The sequence below is a fragment of the Electrona antarctica genome, assembly GCF_951216825.1.
Source record: "Electrona antarctica genome assembly, chromosome: 4".
Taxonomy (NCBI): domain Eukaryota; kingdom Metazoa; phylum Chordata; class Actinopteri; order Myctophiformes; family Myctophidae; genus Electrona; species Electrona antarctica.
Window position 1 is genome coordinate 5,127,112 of NC_136809.1, and position 27,569 is coordinate 5,154,680.

General features: G+C 44.3%; 2 protein-coding genes across 4 annotated transcripts; one reads left to right on the top strand and one right to left on the bottom strand.

Annotated features, from left to right (window-relative positions):
* Positions 1 to 739: 739 nt before the first annotated feature.
* On the top strand, positions 740 to 13,744 carry LOC306922175 (von Willebrand factor A domain-containing protein 7-like; the record flags this gene model as incomplete). The annotated part of the gene is made up of 18 exons (XM_079499571.1): positions 740 to 925; positions 1,641 to 1,777; positions 2,008 to 2,152; positions 3,205 to 3,298; positions 3,386 to 3,514; positions 4,093 to 4,279; positions 4,479 to 4,648; positions 5,031 to 5,143; positions 5,251 to 5,367; positions 5,530 to 5,703; positions 5,795 to 5,927; positions 9,765 to 9,917; positions 10,038 to 10,130; positions 10,342 to 10,613; positions 11,587 to 11,717; positions 11,882 to 12,035; positions 12,692 to 12,922; positions 13,526 to 13,744. The coding sequence occupies 18 exons, from the start codon at positions 740 to 742 to the stop codon at positions 13,667 to 13,669; spliced, it is 2,763 nt and encodes a 920-aa protein (XP_079355697.1). The 3' UTR covers positions 13,670 to 13,744.
* Positions 13,745 to 13,978: 234 nt separating this feature from the next.
* Positions 13,979 to 27,525, bottom strand: LOC306921767 (uncharacterized protein). 3 transcript variants are annotated; one of them, XR_013789825.1, is made up of 5 exons: positions 26,999 to 27,525; positions 24,299 to 24,400; positions 21,785 to 24,150; positions 15,311 to 17,830; positions 13,979 to 15,249 (listed from the first exon to the last, which is right to left on the bottom strand). XR_013789825.1 is itself a non-coding variant. In XM_079499057.1 (4 exons), exons 1-4 carry the CDS (start codon positions 27,300 to 27,302, stop codon positions 16,187 to 16,189), a joined length of 4,416 nt encoding a protein of 1,471 aa, XP_079355183.1. In that variant the 5' UTR covers positions 27,303 to 27,525; the 3' UTR covers positions 13,979 to 16,186. The 3 variants fall into 3 exon arrangements, 1 of the variants encoding a protein (XP_079355183.1); XR_013789826.1 differs by having other exon boundaries at positions 13,979 to 14,832; positions 14,985 to 17,830; XM_079499057.1 differs by having other exon boundaries at positions 13,979 to 17,830.
* Between the last annotated feature and the right edge of the window lie 44 nt (positions 27,526 to 27,569).

The following is a 27,569-nucleotide window of genomic DNA, read 5'->3' on the forward strand; positions in this document are numbered from 1 at the left end:
AAATGTAGAATTATTTGAAAATCTGAGGCTGTCGACTTATGGTACAAACCAAAACTAAGAACATTATGGCACCACCTCACATGAAGTTTAAACTTAGCCTAGTTATAGCTTTAATTGCTTTTAAGTCAAGACCTATGCATTACTAAAAGCCATTTAAGCTCTAAGTTTGACTAAAGTGTGAGGATGTGCTTTGGACTGTGCTCAAATTTGTGTAATTTTGTGGAACCTTCTGGTAATTTGTTGGACTCATTTCAGCTCGCACTGTGACCATAATTTTGGTATTTTCATTCGAATGCATTATAATATGTCTATATATATTATTTACAACTATTGCCTCAACCGTCGCTTTATAATATTGAGTACTACAGACGAAAAACAGCTTAAGTCCACACTAATTATCCATAATGTATAAATGATGGGTCAGGGGTCAGGACAAAGAGGCCTTTTCGTGGAGGGGTCAGATCTTTTTTTTGTAGTACTAATTAACAAAGTTAATTAAATAATTACAACAGTATCAGGATAACTGTAGGGAGAGAGCTCGTCTCCATACGTAAAAACAGATGATGATGATGATGATGATGATGATGATGATCAGAATAACATTTAAGCAAGACTATCATGTGAGGTGTGAATTAGACTTTTCCATCCTTCCTCATTTTAATGTCATGTGTTATTTATATCATGTCTAAACAAAAGCTGTTCTCACCAATTGCTTTTTAACATCTTTTCTTTCAGACTGATGATGTCACCAGTGCTGGGTGTCGTCCTGCTTACCGTGGCCCTATGGGGCGGGGCCGTAGCCTTTGCCCCCATTGGAGGAGATGCATCCACTCACGTCAGCATCACAGGAACGGCTCTTTTGGAGAAAGTGAGAGAGACTTGTTGGAGAGTGGCTGAGTCATCTGGTCATGAGTTCAACCCTACGGTGGGTAGGACACACACACATGCACACGCACATGCACACACGTACACACACACGCATGCATGCACACACACACATGCACACGCACACATGTACGCACACGCACTTGCACAAAAGGAATGTATACAACACAATCTGTTTAGGCAGCTTCTTTTGGAACTGAATAAGAAAAAGATAATAATAATTGTACTACCCATTACAATACTGTAATCATCTGATAATTACAAGGGATGTTCCCCTGTTATCTTTCCCCTCTGTTATCTTATCAGTCATGTTCTCATAAAGGGAACACACACACACACACACACACACGCACGCACGCACGCACGCACGCACGCACGCACGCACGCACGCACGCACGCACGCACGCACGCACGCACACACACACACACACACACACACACACACACACACACACACACACACATTTAAACTACATTGTAACAATAGTAGATCAATCTGATTGATTCAAATGGGATTATTATTACGTTTGAAAGTTTACCACAAATTAGTCTGATATTTTGTACTCTTTTCAGAGAGTTTTACTAAATCAATATCCAGTCTAACATCATGATATGGATATATTACTGATACTAGGCTAGGGATATGTCCCGATCCGATGCCGATCATTTGAAAATGATGTCAGATCACGTGATCGGATCGGGACAACCCTACTAGAAATCTAATCTAACCTCTGCCTTTTCACCTCTGACCTCAGGGTAACTCTCCTGAGGAGCTGGTCCAGGCCTGTCTCGGTCCCACAGCAACAGGAGAGGTGTCGGCCGCCAAGTTCCGCTCTGCTCTCAATGAGATCTACGTTCAGAACGGACTGGTGGACCGTGATTTCATCAACAGGTGGGAGAACATTTATGGGCAGTAGACCTTAAATGTAATGAATATTACAGTTGTATAGAATAATGCCTCTATAATCTCTGACAAGTACCGTTCTCTAATAAGCCACAATTTGAATTGTGAACAGTGAGTTCTTGCATGTACATTTTTTCAGGCTTGTCAATAAGGCTTGTTCATATCTATTGCAAACAGCCCAAGTTAACCGCCTGTAATTACATTTTTCATAACTCCAGTTCTCCTCACCACTTCAACAATGAGGCCTTCGTTGAGGGGCGGGGCCTGATCACAGAGGGTGTGGCTAGCATCAAGGCCAACATCCGCAACCAGAACTTCCAAGCTGCGAGGGAGACACTGGGACGAGTTCTGCATGTACTACAGGTGAGAGAGCAATAGAGCACCGAAGTCTGACGTCACTTTCAGTAGAGGGCGCCAATACACAGGTTCATGTATTTTTTTAGTTGCATTGAGATCCCCATAGGGCGATTTTAGGTCGCTTCATATAAGAACTGTGTCCTTTCTGTCAGGGGAGTGGCTGTGCGTCGTTAATGATGTCCATTCATATTTGATACAGCCAGTTTCTGGAGAAAATGGAATTAATGTGGCTGCAAAAGCCTTGAAACTACATAGGAAGGCAATGTCGCTGCTAATATACGTCACGCCCAGCTGTCAACACATTGCGTTCCTGAGATTCCTCGTTGACGTAAGCTCAGCTGGTGGTGACTTGACTCGTACTAACCACGAGACATTAAATATCAATAAAATAAAAATAAACGTAATTAACATTCCGTTTCTGTTGTCCGACGGGCAGATGCAGCCACCCGCCTATACCGGAAATGTCTCTGGATTGTTTCACTCGTTTCTAACGCTTTTTTTGTTACTCTTTGGGTATTTGTACATTTCCATCTTCAGTCGATGCTTCATATCCATATGAGTGAAAAGGCCGGGGTGATCGGTTTATTTTTCAAACACAGTTCTTATATGAGGCGATCCAAAAACCCCCTATGGAGATGATCACAATGCAAATAAAAAGTAGACGAACCTGTGGATTGACGCCCTCTACTGAGTGACGTCAGGACTTCGGTGCTCTATAGGGAAAGGAACATTATTATGCATGGTGACCGGGTAGCTCAGTCGGTAGAGCTCTCAACTTTGGACCCCAAGTTCATGTGTTCGATCCCGGGCACTGCCAACTCAGCATATGAGTAGCACGGCTTGGGTGCGGCAAGTCGTGCAGGAGGTACTGGGAGCTGATGGTAGGTGTGGCGCTCCACCTCAACAAACCATCAGACCAGGGGTCTAGCGCATTAACGTGGACAGACTGTAATAAAAAAAAACTATAAAACTGTGTGTGTGTGTGTGTGTGTGTGTGTGTGTGTGTGTGTGTGTGTGTGTGTGTGTGTGTGTGTGTGTGTATGACTGAACACTATCAGGACTTCTACAGCCATAGTAACTGGGTGGAGCTGGGATTCAAAGATCCATACGTCAACCTCATCCGCCCAGACCTCCCTCTGGAAAACCTGGCAGGTGTGTCTCTCTCTGTATCTTTGTGGCTTTGAGAATTTTGTAAACTTATCTAAAGGTGATTGATCTGTTTTTGCCGTACATGTGTAGAGGAGGACGCTGCAACCTGCAGTGACTGTGCCAGTGGAACATGCCCCAATCCTATCCTTCCTATCATTCTACAAGAGAAGAAACTCACCTCAGGCTACATGGGAATCTTCTCTGAGGCCAAACCTAAAGGTATACATGACAGAACACCATTACAAAAATGTATTTCCGTGTTCAAAAATGATTGATTGATTTAAAATGTTATTCACAGTTTGTAGAATAGGTATAGTTAAAACGAAAGTACAGGTCAATACAAAATCTGCCACGAGGATAAACCAGAAAAATACTTGTATTGTACCTCCATTTTAAATTCATCAGAACATTTAAAGACGTACAAATATACACTTATATGATATTGATGATTTCAGTTGAAAGTAAAAAGAAAACATTTGTAGGCTAAAAAATGTGTAGGCTACAGTGTGGGGGAAAAATAACTTATTTACAGTTTTTAAACAGCCGCCCAAGTGCTATTTGAGAACGGTTTTGAAGGAGTCAAAGGACAATGTAGCCTATGTATTTCGGACATTTTGAAACATAGCCTTCATATTGTTATACCACAATGTAGCTGTAGAATGGGAAGAAAGACTATTGAAATTCTTGTTATATATGTATTATATCTGTTCTCAGTATTTATTTTTATTTTATTTTGAAACGTATCAAGTACATTTCTGTTTTTTCATGGCTAATCTGATCCTTCTGTCCTATGCAAGGTAAATGCAGTCACGGGGGTGGTGCTGACCTGACCAGCACGGTGGTCCCTCGCGGTGGCATTAGCAAGGATGAGCGTCGTCCAGACAACGTGGCGTTCCACACAGCTGCTGTCAATTTAGCCACCAGTGCCAGCCTCGAACTGCTGGAAGACATCCGTGGAGCTGCTGGGGACAAGGACTTCTTGAGGTGCAATGACAAAGGATTACGTATAACATTATTACATGAACAAATGCTAATGACATGAGTGTATATTAAACAAATACGACTTACATCCAGTCAATGCTACCCCTGGGTAGTTTTAGTTCCACGCTATATCAGCACCAGTTGCTGCTTGAGAGACAATTCAACAGTATAACGTTTCTATGTGTCGTTTTGTCTCCCACAGAATGGTTGGCATTGCTCGCGCTTCTGTGGTGTGTTTTGTCATCGACACCACGGGCAGTATGTCTAACGACATTGCAGAAGTCAGGAGACTTGTTCATCAAATCATTGACACCACCAAGGGAACGCAGGACGAACCTTCTGAGTATGTTCTGGTCCCCTTCAATGACCCGGGTAAGATTTATTGTAGTACCTTCATTTAGTCATAATAATATATGATGATATACATTTCTGGTCATAAGTAAGTTAGTAAAGCCTTGCCAAGCCATGGGGCCCATAGGGCAGGAGCCTATCTCCTGTTTCTGTAGCGTGAGGAAGCTTGATGTACAACTACACTCCCTGGACATAACGCTATGTCACAGGGACTTACCCCCAATCCAACCCTTGATGCTGAGTGCCAAGCAGGGAGGCACTGGGTCCCATTTTTCAGAGTCTTTGGTTGGTATGACCCGGTCAGGGATTGAACCCCGACCTCCGAGTCTCAGGGCTGACACTCTAACCATAAGGCCACTAGCTGTGCTCATGCAATGTCAAAAATGTGTGCATGTTTGTGTAGACTTTGGACCCATAACAAGGACTGCAGATGGTGATGTAATGAAAGACAAAGTATCAAAGCTCACGGCAACAGGAGGTGGCGATCTCCCTGAGATGTGTCTGTCAGGACTCCAGGTATATACAGAATTGAATCATAACACTCATATTTAAATATGGATATCAACCAATGATATTGCAGGTAAACACTTAAGTCAATCGTCCACCTTTCTGTTTCCATATAGTTGGCTCTAACAGGTGCCCCTGCCTCCTCTCAAATCTATGTGTTCACTGATGCCACAGCCCAAGACATTCATCTAAAGGATATCATTGTAGCCCTCATCAGGAGCACCAAATCAACGGTAAATACGTAGGGAATCCTGGACGAAACAAATATATATTTTAACGATCATAGATATATCTGTATCTCTCTGTCTCAGTCACATTATGCTGGCATCCTTGCTATGCTTTTCCCATCTGCCCATATCGATACATTCTTTCCCCTGTCCCCACCTTGTCACCAGGTTAATTTCTTCATGTCCAGGTCCAGTAGGAGGAGGCGTCGTTCACTTGAAGCCCGTTCTTTCAACGACTACAGGGAACTGGCTCTGGCTTCCGGGGGTCAGGCCATTGAAGTTTCTAAGAGCCAGTTGCCTCAGGCCACCAACATCATTCTTGACACTTCCACCTCTGCCCTGGTAAACAATACAATGCAGCTCCAAAGGGCCATAAAGTAATTCAATGTTAGGTCAGTTGCAGGAATTAATTTCTCTTCTGTTTCTTTCTCAGGTGACGGTTCTTCAGCGAGATAGGAGCGGTGGGAGGGGGACCTTATTCCCCTTTGTGTTGGACGGCTCTCTCACTAATGTCACTCTGTATATTACAGGAAAGACTATTAGCTTCACTCTGACCAACCCAGCAGGTATAACACACTATATGCACACACACTGTTTCCTTTTTCCCAATAACAAATCTTTAGACGGGCAAGATAGATACTATAAAATAGCTCAAGGCTGTATTGCTGATTACTTAGCTTAGGACCCCCGCAGTGGTGTCCGGTTAGAACTTAAACCAGGATGCTTTGACTTCTGCCTTCTCCCTGAAGCCGACCCTCTATATATTCTCCGACCAGGCTTGTCACGATGACTAAGCCAGTTAGATCTATCCATATATGGTTCTATCCATATATGGTTCTACCATATCTATCGATATCAGCACTAGGTCGGCTCGGGCCCAAATATAGGGATTGTCATACTAAACATGTCATATATCATATAGCCCAACGTCCTAGTCAGAGTCTTCGTTACAGCCACCCCAGATTTCACGTTGAAATCTATACCGCATCCAGAAGACTCAGACAATTGTCCTTTCTTTCGGCTAGGTTCTAACAGGCCAGGCCTGGTAGTTATCCAGCAAGGGAGGCTCTCGAAGATGTTAATCTCTCTCCATTAGTCTGCTGACGATCTGTGTAGGCTCACAATCCAAGCTATTTGGCGATCAATGCTCCCTCAATATTATTGACTTGGTTTGGCTGTACGGCAGGAGATACAGCCACCCCGTGCAAAACTTGAAGATCTCTCATGATTCTGATACGCAACTCTTCAGGTTGACCCCTCAATCCGACCTGCTTGGCAACTGTGTGTAACAAAATGGTTCGCCCCGAACCATCATCCAGAACTGCATATACTTCCATTACTTTGCCACAATTGCAAATTAGAACTTTGCACACCTTTAACATGACATTTCTCCCTTTAGGCGGTGGATAGCCCACATGCAAGGACTCTCCTGCTATAGTCAAGATTGCTGGCTGCGGTAATTCCTCTTGTAAATCCTGTCCCGTCTCGATCTTAGGTGTCCTAGGGTTCCGCAAATGTTCATCTGCTCTCCGGTTCAACCGGCTCCTATTAATACTGTGAAAAGCCAGAGGGTGCCTTCCACCACAGTTCACTCCTAGTCTGTAGTTTACAGTTTCTTGCCTGATGACGACGTCCATTGCTGATAACACAGCTTCATCTGTCATATCAAATCTCGTCATTTGAACCTGCCGCATACCCCAAGATGGTGTGTGCCGCTATTACAGTAATGCCATCTTGCTGGTTACTTGGTGTACGATCGGCAGAATTGGGTGCTACTACCATACCATGCATGATGACTGTTCGTCTCCGGTTATGCTCATGGTCATTTCTGCGAGAGTGACCGTCCAGCCTCCTTGCTGGACTACTTCGGCCCCCATGAACCTGGACTTCTGGTCTGTCAGCTTGCACTTTCATCTCGATATCCTATCGGTGAACGAAGCCTCTGCCGTCCTCCGACTGCTCCAACATCTATGGGAGGGTTGATATAGCTCCGATGCCCTTGCATCATCATGCTGTCCAGACAATGCCTCCGACTGCTCCAACATCTATGGGAGGGTTGATATAGCTCCGATGCCCTTGCATCATCATGCTGTCCAGACAATGCTCTCATGATATCCACCAGAGCCTTTTGGCCCTAATGACATCTAAAGCTCTAGGTGAAAGCCTTCGTTACACTCTGCCACCCCCAGATTTCCCATGGAAATCTGTACCATATCTAGAAGGCTTGAACAGTAGACCCCTCAGGCCACCCCAATACAAGCATACGGAGGCTTGAACATCAAGCGTCAGCCATTCAGACCACCCCATTGAGGGCGTCCAGGCGTCCCGCTTTCTTTCTTTGATGTTACGGTGGGTCATAAAAAACCTCAAGATCAAATCACATGCCACCCATTAAGGGCGTTCCCTGTCAATGGGTCAGAGTCAGCCAATCCGTGCAGTTCCAGTTTGAAGTAACGCCCTCTTGACCGTATCAAAGGTGGTCCACAGCTTCGGACCCAGGCTTCTACAACACCACGCCATCACTTCAACCCTGGCGTCTACGACACGACGCCATCACTTCGACCCTGGCGTCTACAACACGACGCCATCACTTCAACCCTGGCGTCTACAAGACCACGCCACCACTTCGACCCTGGCGTCTACAACACCACGCCACCACTTCGACCCTGGCGTCTACAACACGACGCCATCACTTCAACCCCGGCCACTTTCAGGGAGGTGATCATGTCCAGTGCTCTCTCTCTCTCTCCTGCACATCACCAGTGCTCTGCACATCACCAGTGCTCTCTCTCCTGCACATCACCAGTGCTCTCTCTCTCCTACACATCACCAGTGCTCTGCACATCACCAGTGCTCTCTCTCCTGCACATCACCAGTGCTCTCTCTCCTGCACATCACCAGTGCTCTCTCTCCTGCACATCACCAGTGCTCTGCACATCACCAGTGCTCTCTCTTTCCTGCACATCACCAGTGCTCTGCACATCACCAATGCTCTCTCTTTCCTGCACATCACCAGTGCTCTGCACATCACCAGTGCTCTCTCTCCTGCACATCACCAGTGCTCTCTCTCCTGCACATCACCAGTGCTCTCTCTCCTGCACATCACCAGTGCTCTGCACATCACCAGTGCTCTCTCTTTCCTGCACATCACCAGTGCTCTCTGACTCTAAGGGCCGGGGAGGTCTCACGGCTCCGAGATTCTGGCATCCAGATTCTGGCAACAGGGTGGGTCTCACAGCTTCGAGACGCTGCTGCTCACCTAAGGAGCAGCCAGGACCGCCAGAGCGTTCATGCTCTGGCGGCAACAGGGTGGGTCTCACAGCTTCGAGACCCTGCTGCTCACCTAAGGAGCAGCCAGGACCGCCAGAGCGTTCATGCTCTGGCGGCAACAGAGTGCATCTCACCGCTTCGAGATGCTGCTGCTCACCTGCGGAGCAGCCAGGACCGCCAGAGCGTTCATGCTCTGGCGGCAACAGAGTGCATCTCACCGCTTCGAGATGCTGCTGCTCACCTGCGGAGCAGCCAGGACCGCCAGAGCGTTCATGCTCTGGCGGCAACAGAGTGGGTCTCACAGCTTCGAGACCCTGCTGCTCACCTAAGGAGCAGCCAGGACCGCCAGAGCGTTCATGCTCTGGCGGCAACAGAGTGCATCTCACCGCTTCGAGATGCTGCTGCTCACCTGCAGAGCAGCCAGGACTGCCAGAGTGTTCAGACTCTGGCAGCGACTGGGTTACCATCTGGTTAGAATCTTGCCACTGAGTCATAGAAGCTACTCAAGGTATATGGGTTCATATATGGTTCTACCATATCTATCGATATCAGCACTAGGTCGGCTCGGGCCCAAATATAGGGATTGTCATACTAAACATGTCATATATCATATAGCCCAACGTCCTAGTCAGAGTCTTCGTTACAGATACCAATGCACTGGAAAGCCAACTATGCCACCTACTGTATAGGGAATTACACCCTAGGAAATTGTTCAAATTTAATACCATGAATAAAGCACCAGAGTACACAAATGTAAGTCTAAACACGGTTCTTTGTACACTTTTAATAGTAGAGGCAGAAACGTGGGTCCACTACCAAAGATAATCAACTTTATTTACATTCAACGGTGAATAACATTTAACATGATGCATCCAGGATAAACATAAATAAAAAGCTGAGGCTTACCAAGGAGGAGAGGGCAGTGCAGGGCAGTGGCACCCAAATATGCCACTGCACACAAATACTACAATGGCAAAAAAGAAATGCTCCCAGTTTGGGGCCTCAGCACCAGTCCTAAACAATAGATGATGATCTGACGCAATAATAGTCATTACGTGCATGTATGCTGTAATTGGAGATTTAAAAAAAAAATCTAGCCTCATATTCTTCTCTTCTACGTGTCACACTAACAGGTGTTATCCAGAGACAGAGTGAGCTCAGTGGTAAATTGGGGACCATTCAAGCTGTAGGGAACCTGTGGAGAATACGTCTCAATGCTGACAAGCTGCCAGGAACCTGGCAGATCGACATTGACACCGGCTATCCATACACACTCAAAGTGACAGGTCAGATAATACATGTCATACATCATCTCCTTGTATTTATCCACTGCTTTGTTCAGCTCAATACTTTTATTAAAGCATTATTAAATGTCTGATTAAAGACTAATCTGTGTATCATTCCAGGTCAGAGCGTCATCACCTTCATCTATAACTTTGTTGAGGCCTTCCAGGGACCTCACCCAGGTTATGCAGTGATCACTGGCCGTCCAAACGCAGGTACAGTCAATAAAGTGGTCACACAAAATATTACACTCAGAGATAGAAAACCATTTACTGTAAATGAAAAGTAATTATGTAGTCATCAAACCATGTATCATCTTTTGTAAATTATGAGATCATATAGACTATTGCATAATCGCATGGCTACATCAAAGTATTTTCGACTCACTCAGCCTTGTCTTCTTCCCTCTTTGTCCTGCAAATCCAGGCCAGCCTGCCACCCTGTTGCTATCGGTGATGGGTAAAAAGGGTCCAGATTCTGTGTCTATTGAGTACGTTGGTTTGGGAATGGTCTCTGGTGCAGAGGCCATGAGCAGTGGCTCAACAACCGACATGGGAAATGGAGATATCCTGGTAAAAGTTGATAGTGTCCCAGAGGGTGAGTTTGTGGTCATGCTGAATGGAACAGACTCAGTGTCCGGAACACAATTCCAGAGGCAGTCCACCACCCAGATGTCCGTCTCCAAGGTTACCATCAAGGTAAGTGTCTTAATTCACTTCCTCTAATTACGTATTTCCATCAAGCTGGGAAATTATTAACTGGTTAGTAAGGCTATATAATTTTTAACCAGCTCAGTGGCCTTGTGGTTAGAGTGCCCGCCGTGGGACTGAGAGGTTGGGGTTCGATCCCCGGCAGGGTAAAATGGGACCCATTAGCTCCATGCTTGGCACTCAGCATCAAGGGTTTTATTGGGGGTAACATCCCTGTGACATACTAATTATAATAATAAACTTTATTTATAGAGCACTTTTCAGAACAAAATTCACAAAGTTCTTTATATTGTGTATAAAATACAGTACAATAGAGGTAATTTATGGGATAAATCAACAACAACAAAACATCGTTAAGTCATTGAACAGACAATAAATAAAATAACATAACACCACATAATAAACAATAAACTGGGAAAGCCTGTGTAAAAATAAAGGTTTTTAAAAGTATTTTAAAGACATCCACTGAGGGTGCGTCCCTCAGGTTCTGGGGTAGGGCGTTCCAGAGTTTCGGTGCCCGGGCTGCGAAGGCCCTATCACCCATGGTAACGTGTTTTGTTTTAAAAAGAGTCAGTAGACCCCTGCCTGCCGATCTGAGGGTACGTGCGGGGTCGTGGGGCTGTAACATAGCTAAAATGTAACTTGGGGCCAGCCCTCGCACGGCTTTAAAAGTAGTCAATAAAATCATAGTGTCATAGCGTCATGTCCAGGCCCAGGGGTGTACTTGTAGGCCTACATCTTGTCCAGGGGGTGTACTTGTACATCAAGCTGCCTCACGCTACAGAAACAGGAGATAGGCTCCTGCCCTATATGGGCCTCATGGCTCGGCAAGGCTTACTTTTAGCAGTTAGTGACTCAAATTATTAGGATAAGCAACATGGCTTTGAGACAATTATACCAAAAAATATAATACACCATTTCACTTTTTTCCCCTTCTCGACTCCTTTGTGTCGTTCCTCAGGCAGCAGTAGACAGCAGTTTGGAGCCAGGGAAAACCTTCTCCCTCCCATTCAGTGTGATGGCCCAGCTCCCCGGCACATACTCTATCAATGCCAAGAATGACAGAGGCTTTGCCATGGATTACCCACCAAGGTGAGAAAAAAGCACCAAACACAGCGGGCATTCTCATCAATACTGATATGGCTCAACTTTTGAATCTGACAAAAGTGATTTGTCTGTACAACACTCGTATTTAATATTGTCATAATATCAAGGTCCGTTATCCTGTTCAACCTTCCTCTCCAATTATGTGACAGACTATCTTTGACATCCGGCCAGTATGCCAATGAAACTCTGACCATTACGCCACCTGGAAGCACACCATCAGGCACCGACATAACTCTGACCATTGATGCCAAGTCAGGTGCCGACTCCAACTATGCTGTTCTACGACTTTCTGTTGTTAGCAAGGTAACCAACCCCGTTCATGAATACAAGTGTAATCGTTCAATAAAGCTACAAAATATCTGTACGAACCCTCAGACCGACCGACTTGAAACTCTGTGCGCGCATCTGTTCTGGTACTCTGACAACGACTTGCATTGTTTCTGGCTTGCATCGCTCCTGTGTAAACCGGTGCCGGTGTAATTAAATAAATACATACATATTAAGTAATTCATATTATAAAGTGCAGTTTACCATTACAAAAAATGCTTAATGGTGCGTTCACGTGGTCAGACGCAAAGGGGAGGTATCAGTTGGACCAGCCACATGCATCATTGCGTCTTTGCATTGCCATGTCGCTGGCCTCCTTTGACAATTAATGGTAGACTGTATCTTTGCATCTTCATGTCGCTGGCTTACATTGACAATGAATGGTAGACTGTATCTTTGCACCTTCATGTCGCTGGCTTACATTGACAATGAATGGTAGACAGCATCTTTGCGTCTGACCGTGAGAACGCAACATAAGACACTAGTACCACATTTGTAATTGTGGATTTGCAAGCTTTACCGTAAGCAAGCGACACCAGACTGAAAAAGTATACATGATTATCCAGTCTTTACGTACAATGACTATTAAATTATATTGTTTCTCTCCTTTTATTTTTTTATGCTTTCTCCAGATCACAGATTTTGTACCGCCAATGTGCAACATTGTCAGCGTACAGGCCGACAACTGCCCATATGATGTATCTCGATGTGAACCCTTCAACTGGGAGCTCTCAGCGAACCTCACTGACGGTACAGGAATAGAGAGGCTTACGCTGCGTCGGGGTAATGGAACTCTCCAGAACACCAGCATGGACGCTCCCTTGATTCATGCAACGTACAATGCTTCCTGTTGCTCTCAGATAGTAGAACTCGTTGCTGTCGATAAAGCTGGCAATGTGGGCAAGTGTTATCATTCAATCTTTCGCCCAAAGACAGATTTTGATTCGCCACTGTGCAACATTGTCAGCGTGCAGGCCGAAAGCTGCCCTGCGGATGTATTTCAATGCGAGTCCTTCAACTGGGAGCTCTCAGCGAACCTCACTGATGGTAATAATGGCAGTGGCATCGAGAGCATTAGGCTACACCAGGGTAGTGGAGACCTCCAGCTCACCAACTTGGACGCTCTCTCCATTCAGGCAACGTACAATGCTTCCTGTTGCTCTCAGATAGTAGAAGTTATCGCCGTTGATGGGCAATTCAACGTGGGCAAGTGTTACCATTCCATTGTTCGCCCAGATTATGCTAGGCCATCGTGCGAGATTGTCAGCGTCAAGGCAGAAAGCTGCCCCGAGGACGACTCTCAATGTGAGGCCTTCAACTGGGAGCTCTCAGCGAACCTCACGGATGGTATCGGTACAGGAATAGAGGCCATTATGCTGCACCAGGGTAGCGGAGAGCTCCAGCACACCAGCTTGAACGCTCGCTCGATTCAGGCGACGTACAATGCTTCCTGTTGCTCTCAGAAGGTCGAATTGATTGCCGTCGACAAAGTCGGCAATGTGGGCAGGTGTTACCATTCCATTGTTCACTCCGGTGGCCCTCCTGCATCGGCCCTGTCCCTACCGCTGTGGCTGTGTCTGGTGGTTTCTGCCTTTGTGGTCAGATTTTGAGGGGAACATGGGTACTTATAATGTTGTTTAAGGCACCATCTTGACTCTGCTTTAGATAATTGACAACATTTCTCAAATGTTCTATATAAATGCTAGACCTGAACATTGTCTGGATATTGTTGAAAACGGTACTTCTTCCACTATACACACAAGAGACATATAATATGATGAAACCTTAACTTTTCCATTGCACACTTGTTCTCGTTCTTGTTAAAATAATTGCTATGGGGCGTTTAAAGTGCAGTGTCTATGTGATTGCATTTCAGGATACACTTAATATACTTAAATTTAATGAAAACATCGGAGCCGTTAGTTGATAAGACAGGTTTATTCATTAAAATGATCATAACACACGTTTCTCTTCAGTTCCATTACTGTATGTTGAATGTGTGACTGCTATTGAATGTTGAAATAAAACTGGTTCTAATGAAAGTTTCATTGTTGACAATAAAAAAATGAAGGAAAAAAAAAGGATCACCCTCGTGTGAAGTGAGGGGCGCTCTTATCATCATACATCATCAAATATCACCTTATTCTGGCCAATCACCATTTGCGTCCTCACTTTTCCATCTTTCTGCCCTCACTTTTAGCTTCAAATATGTACTTTGCTCAGCCAATCAAACCATCTCCTGGGGTGATCAGCCAATCACAAGCCAATGTTTGTGTTCACACAAAACCAGAAGGCGGGGAAAGCACCCCTTAAAAACAAAAAACAAAAAAACATTTCAACAAAGAATTATCTGACTGCATTACATTTATCATTACACATTTAGTACAGATAGAATGGTTTAAATGGGTAAAATGTAGCTGGCAAAATAAAAACAAAATCGCAGCAATTTACGGTGCTTAATTTGCTACACCTTAATTTTGCCTCAATGTCAACATTCTGAACATATTACAATACTATGTAACCGTAGACAATGCAACTGAGTAAACAATATGTTCAACAATTCAAATGTATACAATCTTCCCACTCAGCATATTAAAATGTTTAGGCAATATATGTCACACACAAATTTCTATTTTATTTTTTGAATAAGATCCTAAAGGGCCAAATATTTTTAAATAAGCTTTATGGGGTTCTGCAGGTCACAAAGGAACTTTCATAGAAAGCCTGTCAAAATGAAAACGGATCACAATGTTAACCCTGTTGTAGAGAAGACCTTTTAGGATACAATGTTAACCCTGTTGTAGCGAAGACCTTTTAGGATACAATGTTAACCCTGTTGTAGAGAAGACCTTTTAGGATACAATGTTAACCCTGTTGTAGAGAAGACCTTTTAGGATACAATGTTAACCCTGTTGTAGAGAAGACCTTTTAGGATACAAATAAACAGACACATTACACATTAAAAGGAAAGAATACCGAATGCAGATGCTTCCATACAGGTGAATTGTATGATGCAATTAAGCAGTCAACATACAATCAATATTATGCATTGTGGCATAATCTGAATTTGAGACCTACCTGTTAACCCATTTTGACCTTGATCAGATACAAAAAATGTCTTCTACAGCCTGACAGTTTTCTGAAAAAGCTCAGTGGTTCTTCAATTTTTAAAAAATAGCAGATCTACAAGCTCGTAGCGCGCCTTGTAGATCTGCTACTTTTCAATAGCTAAAGCATAGCATAATTCTAACAGCAAAAGGGGTTCCCACCCAAAATGGGTTAATACAACACTCTCCACCACAATCATCAAAAATGAGGAAAACTTTTTCAGATAAGTGTTAAAAACATTTCCATAGCGCATTGAAGCCGGTTATGGCGGCTTAAGGGCATGACGTCACTGAGCCTGCGGTGAAAAGCGAGTCAGCGCTCACACCCCAGCACATCTGTTTTTTTACTAACCACTGCAGTGGTTAGGTTATCACCTAAAAACTGGAATATGTGTCCCACTTTATAAAGGTGGAACACCTTACAAAGACACTTGTTTTTTTTCCCCTTGTCACATCTGAATATATTCCAATTTTAAACATTGCATCCCAAAATGAGAAAAACATTTAATAAAATAAAAAAGCATAAATGCTCAAAACCAATGTCAGACACAAGGTGAATATTAACCAAGCTTAATAACAAATTTAAAAAAACACAGATTATTCTTTTCAGTTTAGCACAATCACTTGATGGAACATGAACGTAAATATCCATTGTGCAAATGCAACACTGGATGCACAGAACAGTTCTACAGAGAAGATTTGAAGGTCCTTGACCCGTTTTGAAATTGCAATATACAGTAGAACTAAGCATACAGTTGTCTGTATGTACAGTATGTGGTCATCATGAGTTATGTTATTCTACACCTTCATCTGTTAGGACCCTGAATCATACAGTTGGGTCAATTTAACAGCCCTCTACAATTACATTATAAAAATGATAAAAGATATTCAAAACCATATAAACAAAGCAATTATCTCTATATCTAACCAACTTAAATCAAATGAGTACATTTTTTTGGTGGACAAACACAACCATTCACTTCTTGAGTGGAACATGGATACATTCCGAGTGTTTTCTCATCAGACTTTATGTACATTTTTCAAGTGTTTTTTGAGGTGACCGGTCTGTGAGAATTTCTTGGGGCAGTGTGTGCAGTGGTGTGGTTTCTCCCCCGTGTGTATGTACTTGTGCACTTTTAAATTGTTACGATCAAGAAAGCCCTTCCCACAGTACGGGCACCAGTGCCTCTTCTCCCCGTTGTGCCACCTGAGATGCACATTCAGCTCCACTTTCCTCTTGAATTTCTTTTCACATAGGCTACAGTCGAAGGGTTTCTCCCCGGTGTGGATCCTCGTGTGGGTTTCCAAATCACGCCTCATGTGGAACTCTTTTTTGCAAAATTGACAGACAAAGGGCTTAACTGTGCCATGAACCATCTGGAGGTGCTTGGTGAGGCCGAAGGTGTAGACGAAACCCTTGCCACATTCCGCGCAGACGTGGATCCTTCCATTGCGGTGCACCCTGCCATGGCGACTGAGGTGCTTGGCGTCTGGAAAGATCTTCCCGCAGTGCAGGCAGGAGAAAGGCTGGCGGACTGGGTGGAGGCTCACGTGGCTCTCCAAGGCCGCCGCGCTGCCGAGGACTCGGCCACATTCCCCGCACTGGTTCTTGAGCAGACGCGGGCCGATAACTGCTAACGGCTGTAGCGGGGATACGATCGGCGTTGGTGGTCGGCCTGCAGCCACGGCTCGGACAGGGGTGTCTGGAGGAGTTGTGGAGGCTGGCAGGGGCCAGAAGATTTTGCCCGTCTGGCAGAGTTTGTTATTCGCCGATTGGCTCGATTCACCTTCAGATTGGTTATGTTGACCTTCAATTTCCGTTTCTTCGTTCTCCGTTTTAACCACAGTTTTAGCTTTTACCGTCTTAGGCTCCTGCTGACGTTTGACTGCTCTGGCTGTTTTCACGTTTTTGACATTGGTTGGCTTGGAAAATGCTTTAGCATTGGTTGCTTTAGCTAACCTTTTAGCATGGTCTGCTTTAGTCGATTTTTCGACATTGGTTGTTTTAGGCCGACTTTTAGCATTGGCAAACATCTGAGAATGGGCCATCTTTATAGCACTGGTTACTTGGGGTAACTTTTTAGTACAGGCTGCTTTAGTCGACGTTTTAGTATTGGCTGCTGCAGCCTGTTTACCCTTTCTGGGCCTCACAGCATCTTGAATTAACGTGGGCCTCTTAGCACTAAGTGGAGTTGGTTGGTTAAATCTTTTTCTATTGCCTTCTCTAGTGAACGGCCTGATGGGACCAGGAGGGACAGGTTCATTGGTAGTCCTGTCGGAGCTACCAGCGTTCTTACTTAATCTAGACCTCCTAAGACTGACAGGAGGAGAGTGTGCATCATTAGCCTCTTTAAGACTCGAGCCATTTTTAGTCATATCAGACTTTTCAGAGCTGAGGGGAATCGATTCAGAGCTCTTGTGAGTAGCACAAGGGCTAGACAAGGATTCACGACGAGAGGTCTTTGTAGGGGTCTCGACATCTCTATCTAATCTAGCTTTCTTAGCTGTGACAGGTGTGGGCTGTGATACAGGGTTTAGTTGTGTTTTACAGGGCTTTAATTGTGGCTTGAGGTGACCGCCGCGCCGCTTTAACTGGGTATTTTCATCCACCCCGTTCTTGTCATCTATCCCAACGCTTGTATCCGTAAGACCATTGAAGGGTGCCTAGAATGAAAAGAAAACAAATTAGGGAAAAACAAAACAACAACTGCTACAGAGGGCTGCAACCAAAATATTAATTCAAATACAAAACACAGACAGTTGGAGTGAAGTAGATTGATAATGAAAGGCGCTGCAGCATGCCACAATCGCTAACAGTACGTTTTAACAGCGGGAGACCTTAGAGACCAACGGCGAGCGTCGCTTGAATTGCATTGGCTATCGCCCAAAAGATGAATTATTATTATTTTCGGCCGACGTTCCTCCGCCCACTTTTCGACCATCGCCTGTTTGTCTGCTATCGCCTCTATCGCCAGTAGTTGCCTGTAGGGTCCCATTGACAAATAATGCACAATAAGGGTGTTTGTGATTCATGCTCATCCTGCCCCGCAGTTAACAGCCTCTAGTGGTGCAGGTCAGTTAAAGGAGCATTCAGTGATTTGGGTGATTTGGGAAAAAAAACGGTCCACCCTGTAACAAGATGTGCACATGCACACGCTCTACAGTGGGGGAAGTACAACAGACCAACAGCACGCGCACCAATGCCAGCCACACTCGATCATGATTGGAGGAAGGCACCTCTCATCCTGATTGGATGAAAGCTTTGCCACCCAAAGCCCAAACCGAAACTAGGGTTTTTTTACCCCAGGGGCTCACTGGGGACAGGGAGGAACTCCTTATATGGTCAGCACACTATATAGTAGGGAGGATTATCCAAAAAATAAGAAAAAATAAGTGATAGTTGAATTAAGTGAAATCACTGAATGTACCTTTAACACTTTGATTGCTGGAAGATCTCAACAGGCCTATTTGGATGTTGCTGCCATTTAACATTGCACAAAGGCCTTGTTCGGGGGCCCACAGTAAAATGTTCTCTTATAGCGAGAATCACACGCCTACATCAAAAGAAAGCTGAACTTGTCCACTTCAATTAAAAAAATACATTTTGATTTTACCATGTTCCATTCTGGAGATATTGACCTTTTTGCAACACCTGCATTTGCCTGGAAGTGGTTATCTTGAACAGCGAGCAGAGTTATGGATGGTTTAAAGTCAGAGACATTGACAGGCAGATATAAAATTGAACCCAATAAATATCCTATACATCCTATACACCGAATGAAAGCCCTGAATGTGTACTTTTACGAGGAAAAGAGTAAACATTGATCCCATGTACAGTTAGACAGTAATTGGTTATTGAATGCAGCTTGTGCCCACCAGATAACTTCAGAGAAGACATGGACGTGAACTCCTCAATATTCACAAAATAAGGCCTATAGCGACATATAAATACTATATACCGTATGAAACAGAAGACTCTCTGCTTTCATAAGAAAATAAAAATCACACCCGTGTGAACTGAGTGGTGTAAGGTTTTATATAGCATGATCAGCTGTGGTCTGACGTAATGTCTGACGTAATGAAATCACACAAAATATGTTAAGTAAAAAAAGCTATAATTTTTGATAAATGTATGTATCACACCTGGATGTGATTTCACAACTGGCTGTTTTTGCGCAGAGAAAATGACCACGGTTGCTACGGTCATCCAGTTCACCCGGGTGTGATTTAATTACGTCAGAAATTATTTTGAACATAGCAACCATGGTCATTTTTTTATGCACACAAAAGCCAGTTGTAGGAGTGGTTTACACCACTCAAAAACTTCTACTGTAGTAATAATAAAAATCACACCCATGTGAAGTGAGTGGTGCAACTCTGTCAGAGTTGCACCACTCACTTCACATGGGTGTGATTTTTATTATTACTACAGTAGAAGTTTTTTTCTTATGAAAGCAGAGAGTCTTCTGTTTCATACGGTATATAGTATTTATATGTCGCTATAGGCCTTATTTTGTGAATATTGAGTTCGGGTCCATGTCTTCTCTGCAGTTATATCTGGTGGGCGCAATGTGCATCCACCCAGTATCCAATTTATGACAAACTGTACATGGGATCAATGTTTACTCTTTTCCTCGTAAAAGTACACATTCAGGGCTTTCATTCGATGTATAGGATGTATAGCATATTTATTGTGTTTATTGTTATATCTGCCTGTCAATGTCTGACTATAAACCTTCATAACTATGCTTTCTTTTTGATGATGATTGCCGCCTCGCCTAATCTATCTCACTGCTTTCATTGTTTTGATCGCAGTAACATTGGGGGGGGGGGGGGGGTCATGGGCACATTGGGCAGCAAAAGTCTTGATCCGTACGGCTATAAAAAGTCCCATTCCACCGTTCGGTTCAGAACTATAGTATAACGTTGAGACGCGTTGTCATCAGCTGATTTTGTTTTTCAAGCTAGTGTAGGGGAACATGCCTGGGCATGCTAGCCTGGCACGGCCAGACTCATAGCGAGGGTTCACTGATGTTTCCTCCGGGGAAGAATCTTCAGTGAATCCCCGCTATGAGGCTGGCCAAGCCAGGCTATGGGCATGCAGCTTGGGGGCGATGGAGGGGGGAAAAAGCGTCACCCGGCTGTGATGTCGACGAGAAGGAAAAAATGACTTCCACAGATGACAACACCACGGTTTAGGTCGCGGAAAAGTTCGTTATACATTACACCCGGGTCGATTACGTCCCCGACGCGTTCATTGCGGTCTTATCACTACAATTATAATGAATAAAAAAGCGTTACAATCACACGTCTGAGCGATCTCCGATTATGACGGCTCTGCATGGCGATACGTGATCCACCAACGGAACACTGTCTTGTCGTAGCGGGCCCCTCGATACTGTGGTTAGTTCGTAGTATTGTAGGCTCGGGGATCGTTTGGTCGCTACAGTATGAAGAAGGAAACATGCATCTGTCCATGTGTGTTGCAAATGTCCGAGCCGAGGTGGAAAGCCTGGTGAGGCGAGGTTTTCACACATCGGCATGGGCGCTTACACTGGCTTCTACACGTAAAGCGGCCCGCCCTCCTGTTTTCAGGAGGGGAGGGGTTTTTTTTTTTTTTTTTTTTTTTCTGATCACGTGAGCGGGAATAAGCAGCAATGATAGGGCGATGGTTCTTCATTGTCCGGGTGGGTAAAAAGATGAATGAAAGTATGCTATAAAAAAGTGATTGAAACGTATTGATACGTGATCCGCACCCGACGTTTGATTAATTGATAACGTATTGATACGCGATCCGCGTTGGGAGTGTTAACAGCCTTTAGTGGTGCAGGTCAGTTAACAGCCTCTAGTGGTGCAGGTCAGTTAACAGCCTCTAGTGGTGCAGGTCAGTTAACAGCCTCTAGTGGTGCAGGTCAGTTAACAGCCTCTAGTGGTGCAGGTCAGTTAACAGCCTCTAGTGGTGCAGGTCAGTTAACAGCCTCTAGTGGTGCAGGTCAGTTAACAGCCTCTAGTGGTGCAGGTCAGTTAACAGCCTTTAGTGGTGCAGGTCAGTTAACAGCCTCTAGTGGTGCAGGTCAGTTAACAGCCTCTAGTGGTGCAGGTCAGTGCACTGCCTGTTTCTTTAACAGCCTCTAGTGGTGCAGGTCAGTGCACTGCCTGTTTCTTGAACAGCCTCTAGTGGTGCAGGTCAGTGCACTGCCTGTTTCTTTCTGTTACATCCTGGACTTCATCCATTGTACTCTTGGTGCCCAACATGCTCAAGAAGAAGCTACCTTCTGCTTTTGAGCCAGCACGATAAAAAGGCAATTGTGCACCTCTAAGCCATACTGCAAGAGCTATCAGTGTGGTCACATTGAGAATAGGGGTGCAATTATTAATACAGAACCAATTGTTTGTCCTTATTTCCCCCCATTGTCATTATATAGGCAACAAACATATTCCCAAAAAAAATGAAAATAGCAGATCTACAGCTAACAATGAGTCGCAGTGGGCCACATTGTAAGCTTGTGGATCGGCTATTTTAAGACGTTAAGCAGACTAATTGATGATTATGCGATCACCATCTGTGAGATAACTCAGTGTATTGTGATATTCATATTATACAAATATTGGTATTACCTGTTCCTGGACTTGAGCTATTGGTGTCACTGCCAACTGTGCCAAGAATTGGACTTTGGTCATCTCTAAATGAGGGTCACCCGAGTCCTTGGTGATTACAGAAGAGAGCCTTACCAAGGCCGATGAAGGTATCTCTTGTATGGCTGTGTCTGGGGCCGGTGCACACAACGTTGACTCCTCGTCGGCAGCCGACGTTGGCCGAGATGTTTTAGCTGCTGCTGAGTTATGTACCTGCACAGCGATAGAACACTCTTTGGAACTGGGTTGCGTTTCAGTTGTTGACGTCACAGACACTGGGGCAATGTCCTGTTCACGTGCAGGTGACATCTGAGATGATTCGACTTCTGCCAGTGGTAACTCTTGGACGATGCTTGGCACGTTTTGTAGAACAGGGGTCTCGGTTTGCTTTTTAATGGGTGAACGTTTCAATTTTAAAATCTCATTTCTCAATGCAGGTAACGATAGCATAGTCAATTTGACCACTGCAGACATTTTCTTTGGGGAAACGGGAGGTAGTGGCATTATGGTTTGTGCATTGGTGGATGAAGTTGACCGTGTCAAACTTGTTTCGGTGGGTGCCGTTGTCATTTTTGAATCTGCAGCATTGGTTTTGGTTGAAGCCAAGTTGTCACACTTTTGGGACAAGGTTGTAGCTAAATTGACTGTTGAAGTTTGCGTAGACTTGCCCGTGTCGTTTGACCGTTGTAGCCCTGGTGTCACAACAGACATCTGTGGTAGTACCTCCATTTGAGGGAGTGCATTCTCTGAATGGCTGGATGACTTGGCAGTTGCCTGTGGAGGGACAGTGGACAGTGATTGGGCCGGTGTAACAGCCATTGTCTTGGGTTGGGTTGATGGTTCACCCTCAGCTGTCGCAGCAGGTGAGCACATGTTCTGTGCCGACACAACCGTTGAGACGGTGACGGTGGAGAGTTGCGTTTGCGGACGGGCCGATAGCATACGGGGTCCGTGGGAGGACACTGATCTGGGCATGACAACTATTTTCTGAGGGCTTGCACGTGTCAACTTTGGAGTCACCACCGCTATTCGACGGCCAATCGACACCATTGCTGTGGGTTTATCGTTTTGGGGAGAAACGATAGCATAGTGTGTTGTTGGGATGACAAGAGTCTTTACTTGAGCTACAGCATTTGATTGTTGATTTGGAGACCCAGCTGTACTTTGCGAATTGACTCTGAGGGTGAATTGTTGTACTGGAAGTTGGGCTACCGTTGGCTCCGTTGTAAGTAGCTTGGCTCCCGTTTGCGGAGTTGCAGTCGGCGAGTGTAGTGTTGGTGCAGCTGACGTTTCAGTGTCTCCAGGACCAGATTGTTGATCTGAAGTTTGCGAGCTAACCTGAGACGGAGAATGCTGTGGTTTGGCAAGTTTCGATGTGGTTCGTAGTACACTTGGCTTGTTTCCTATTGTTTCATCGTCATCCTCACAGGGTCGAACATTCATGGCTTCTATTAGTAGCATTGCATCCTCGAGAGTTGGATATGAGAGCGAGCGGTTGAACTTGGTTGAACTCGGTTGAACCGACGATGGTGATTTGGGGGGCTCTGTTGAAGAGGTCTCCAGTGTCTCAATGACTGAGGGAATTTCAAGTGACGGCAGAGTTGCCTCATCTATTGGCTCCTTTAGCTGCTGGCATATATTTGGTTTTACTGGCAAATGTTCTCCTTCAGAAAGTGGTGAAAGTGGAGAATAGTCCTCTGTCTCTTCAATGTGTGCTGAAGGATGGTTGACCGTCGTGTGGGCTGTGGGCACAACATTTAATGGAGATTCAATAATCTCTTCTGCTTGCCGTTTAATTGTAGACGGTCTTGGTTTCTTTAATGGGCGCCCTCTTCTGGGTGACTTTGACACAACAGGAGGAGGATACACCTCAATCTTCTCCTCTCTTGTTGAAGTGGAATTTCCGGTTTCCTGGTCTACAAGAACATCAGCGGGTGGAGACCGAACCTTTGGTGGTCTCCCTCTTCTTCGGCCAGGCTGGACAATAATCTTAACCTCTGCTACGCGATCTTCTACTGCTGGAGTAACACATGGTTTCTCCTTTGGGAGGGTAGATTCTGGTAGATTCTCTGTTGCGGAGGCTATTAATGTCACTGCTGATATCGGCTGCGACTGCGGTTCCATCTTCTCCACCAGTGGAAGATGTGCGACGACTGGTGGATTCTCCGGTCCAGAGGCCTGGCTGCGAGTTCCTCTCTCACAACTCGGCGCATTGTCCAGCGCTGTGTCTGGTTGGTCTGGGGCCTCTAAAGTGTCCAGTTGATCTTGCTGAGGGGCAGTAAGTTCTCCGTTTGAAGGTGGCAGGTCAATGGGAAGTTTTTTTTTTAAAGTAATGTGATTGAGTGAGCCTATAGGGACAGAGGGAACACAGACAAAACAGAACATACAGGGAAAAGAGAACGTTTGAGGAGTCATTAATTACATTTCTGGATAGCTAATGTGCTACTGTATAGTTTGTGTATTGTTGTCTTTGTTGGAAAGGCATAATTTCTTTACCTGAAGGTTGATTTCCATCTCCATGGCTCTCAAGTTGTTTCTCTCCCTCCAGAGCCTTCTCTGTCCCGCTGTAAATCTCACCCACTTGCAGAGGAACAAGGTCTTAAAAAACAAAGAGACATAACAAGCATCAACAGTTAACAATGAGATCAAGGTCGTTATTTTAATTGAATACAATATATTGATTTGTTATTTTATTTTGCAAAATAAATGTAGCCTAATTGTCTGCCTCCTATTGAATTCAACTCTTCAGATAGGCCTATAGCCAAATTAAATGTAAAGCGCAATACAACGCGTGCAAAAAAATGTTAATCAATTGGGCCATTCGAATAATGATTATAAAAAAGGCACATTTCCGAGGAGTCTAGGATACAAATCACAGTCCCCTACCCGGGCCGGTACTGAATGGAACGGTGGAGAGCAGGGGAAAGAGTCTGCTATATTGAGTCAAATAGCAGATCTACAAGCTCACAACGTGTCACGGATGCAATGCGCTGTGTGCTTGTAGCTCTGCTATTTTCGACCCGCTGTATGCCAAAGTATAACTCGAGCCAAAGACTGGGGAGCTGTACTCACATTAGTTGCTTTTCTAGCACGAATATATATGGCACAATATTTTGGCATAGTGCTAATTTTGTTCTCTGGACCTGTTATCAGTAGTACCTCCACTGACAAGTAATTGATTTGCACTTTAGTTCACATGTTGTTGGTCAAATGTTGCGCAATGTAGCGGCTGTCAGTGCTATTTTTAGAGAATGATCCCTAAATACCCAGACCTACAAACTCATGTGGGGTGACATGAGACCTGAACAAGCAAACAGTTGTAGGAGCCATATTGTACAACTCTGCACACATTTTAATATCACTATTCTGTTTTTAATGATTCTTTTTTTACAACATTTCTTTATGGCTTTTATAAATGTTTGCAACTAGGACACTATTTCCTGGGTGCAACAGTTAATTGAACTAATCGATTGAATCCATTAAAAATAATAGACAATCATCGATAGCAATTGTTGTGGAATTCTGGATCAATCAATAATCGAGGCAATATATAGGAGTCGAGACAATATTCTCAGGCGGTGATGTATGCTTTATGTAAACATGATATCATGGGGAGAAGTACAATATCACTCAGGACAGAAGTACATGTTCAGGGCAGGATACCAATTTCATGCAATCAAGACTATATAACTAACACAGGATACAAGTGAACAATTATTGAAGGTGATGAAACAAAGAAACGCGCAGACGTCAATGGAATTGTACCCCCTTTTTCCGCCATACAATTTTACAATTTAGGCATTTAGCAGACTCTCTTAATCCAGAGCGATTTACATTAGGCAAGAACAAAAAAGCATGGGAATAGGCCTACATCACATATATAAAATGCATTTATCATGAAACATGCGTAAGCTAAGAACGTAACTAGAACATGATTATATAATGACACTATATATATATAAACTATACATACAGTATATACTATACTATGCTATACATATGCACTATGAAGTGCTATGACTACATACAATGAAATTATTGTGCTGTCTACATGACATGCTATAAGTCTGTTTCAAATGCTATCTAAGTCTAGAAAGTGCTATCTAAGGGGGTAGGGTAAGTGCTATGGGCCATGATGGAGTCTGAAAAGGTGGGTTTTCAGACTACGGCGGAAGATTGGGAGTGAGGCTGCAGTTCTGATTGCAACGGGAAGTGCATTCCACAGTTTTGGGGCCAGAAGGGAGAAGAGTTTGGGACGTGTGGAGCGCTGTCCCGGCCATACTGTACATGTTTTTCCATTTTTTACTTTCTTTATATGATAATTTCCTGCTTGTTTCATAGAAGTGTATATTTGTAGGCCTACATCTTTAAATGTTCTGATCGTAGAATTGAAAATGAAGGACCCTGATGTAAACAAGTCTTATAGTGCTTTATTTATCATGGTTTCGTCCTCAAAGTAGCAGTTTTTGTATTGACTTGTGCTTTCCTTTTAAATGTACCCAGTCTACATAAAATAAAAATGTTCGATCAATTTCAATCCACTTTGTTTACAATCTTGCATGGTATCCAAAACATAAACAAGCAGCACATAGTTTGTAGTGTATACGCAGCACATTTTAACGTGTATTTAAGAACTTGTTTCCTTTGTTTTGCCAGAAATGGGCTTTTTGATTGATTGATTGAAATATGTATTAACAGTTTGCAGAATTACAGTAGGCCTACATTTCAAGCACAACTCAATACAAAGACTGTTAACTGTGAGTGGACGACCCAATAAAGCATTACACTTGTTTACAAGAGGGTCCACCTTGTTCAAATCATCAAAACATTTAGAGACGTACAAATAGACACTTCTATATAGCAAAAAAAAGAGAGAACAGGAATTCATCATCATAAAGGAGGTAAAAAGGGAAAAGTAACATATAAGTGAGGGGAAAAGGGGTGGGGGGGATTCAGATTTTACGGGGTCCAGTTTCGAATTGCAGCCGCCTGTAGGTGGGCTCCTTTGAGAGCGATTTTGATGAGTCAAGGGATTCACTAGCCCTGGTCCAGTGCTTACAGCGAGTCTCTCACTGACACTCGCTGTAAGCACTGGAACAGGGCTAGGGATTCACATGTCTTAATGCCTGTCTGTAGGCTGAGGCTCACACTGGATGGACTGGTAACAACAAGCTAACGTTGGCCCAACTAACTCACCACATTGGATTGCAGTATCACATTTTGTGCGTGGTGGTCCTCCTCCTCCTGGCTCAGTATTAGATTCACAACACGCTCCTCCGTCGGTGGTGGTGGCGGTGGTGGTGTCTCGGTCTCCTCTGGCTTTCTTCTCAAAGTGTCTGCACTTCGACCTGAGCTCCTCGTTCTCCTTCCTGATCTGGGACATCTCTGCCTTCAACTCTTCCACCATAGTTTGGAAAAGTTGCGACGTCTCCGCCACCGCGCTCCTCAGCATGCCCTCCATGACGCCGGCGTACCGCGACTGGAACTCGTCTCCCGACATAATAATAATGGTATACTGTAGTAGTTATTACTTATTCATACGGCGAGGCGTCAAAACTGGGTGTTTTTTGTTCAAACAATGGATATTTTAAATGAGTAAACACACAGAACAGAACACGGTGTATGCCCCCAGCCGACCAGCGGTCGCGTTTCTCTTTTGTGCTGCGTTGTTGCCAGAATTTGTGGCAGAAACAAGCAACCCGGCCCCGGGCACCTTTGCTTTGGGAGTGGAACACCCTGCCATTGGCTCTTAGGCTAGCACTGATAC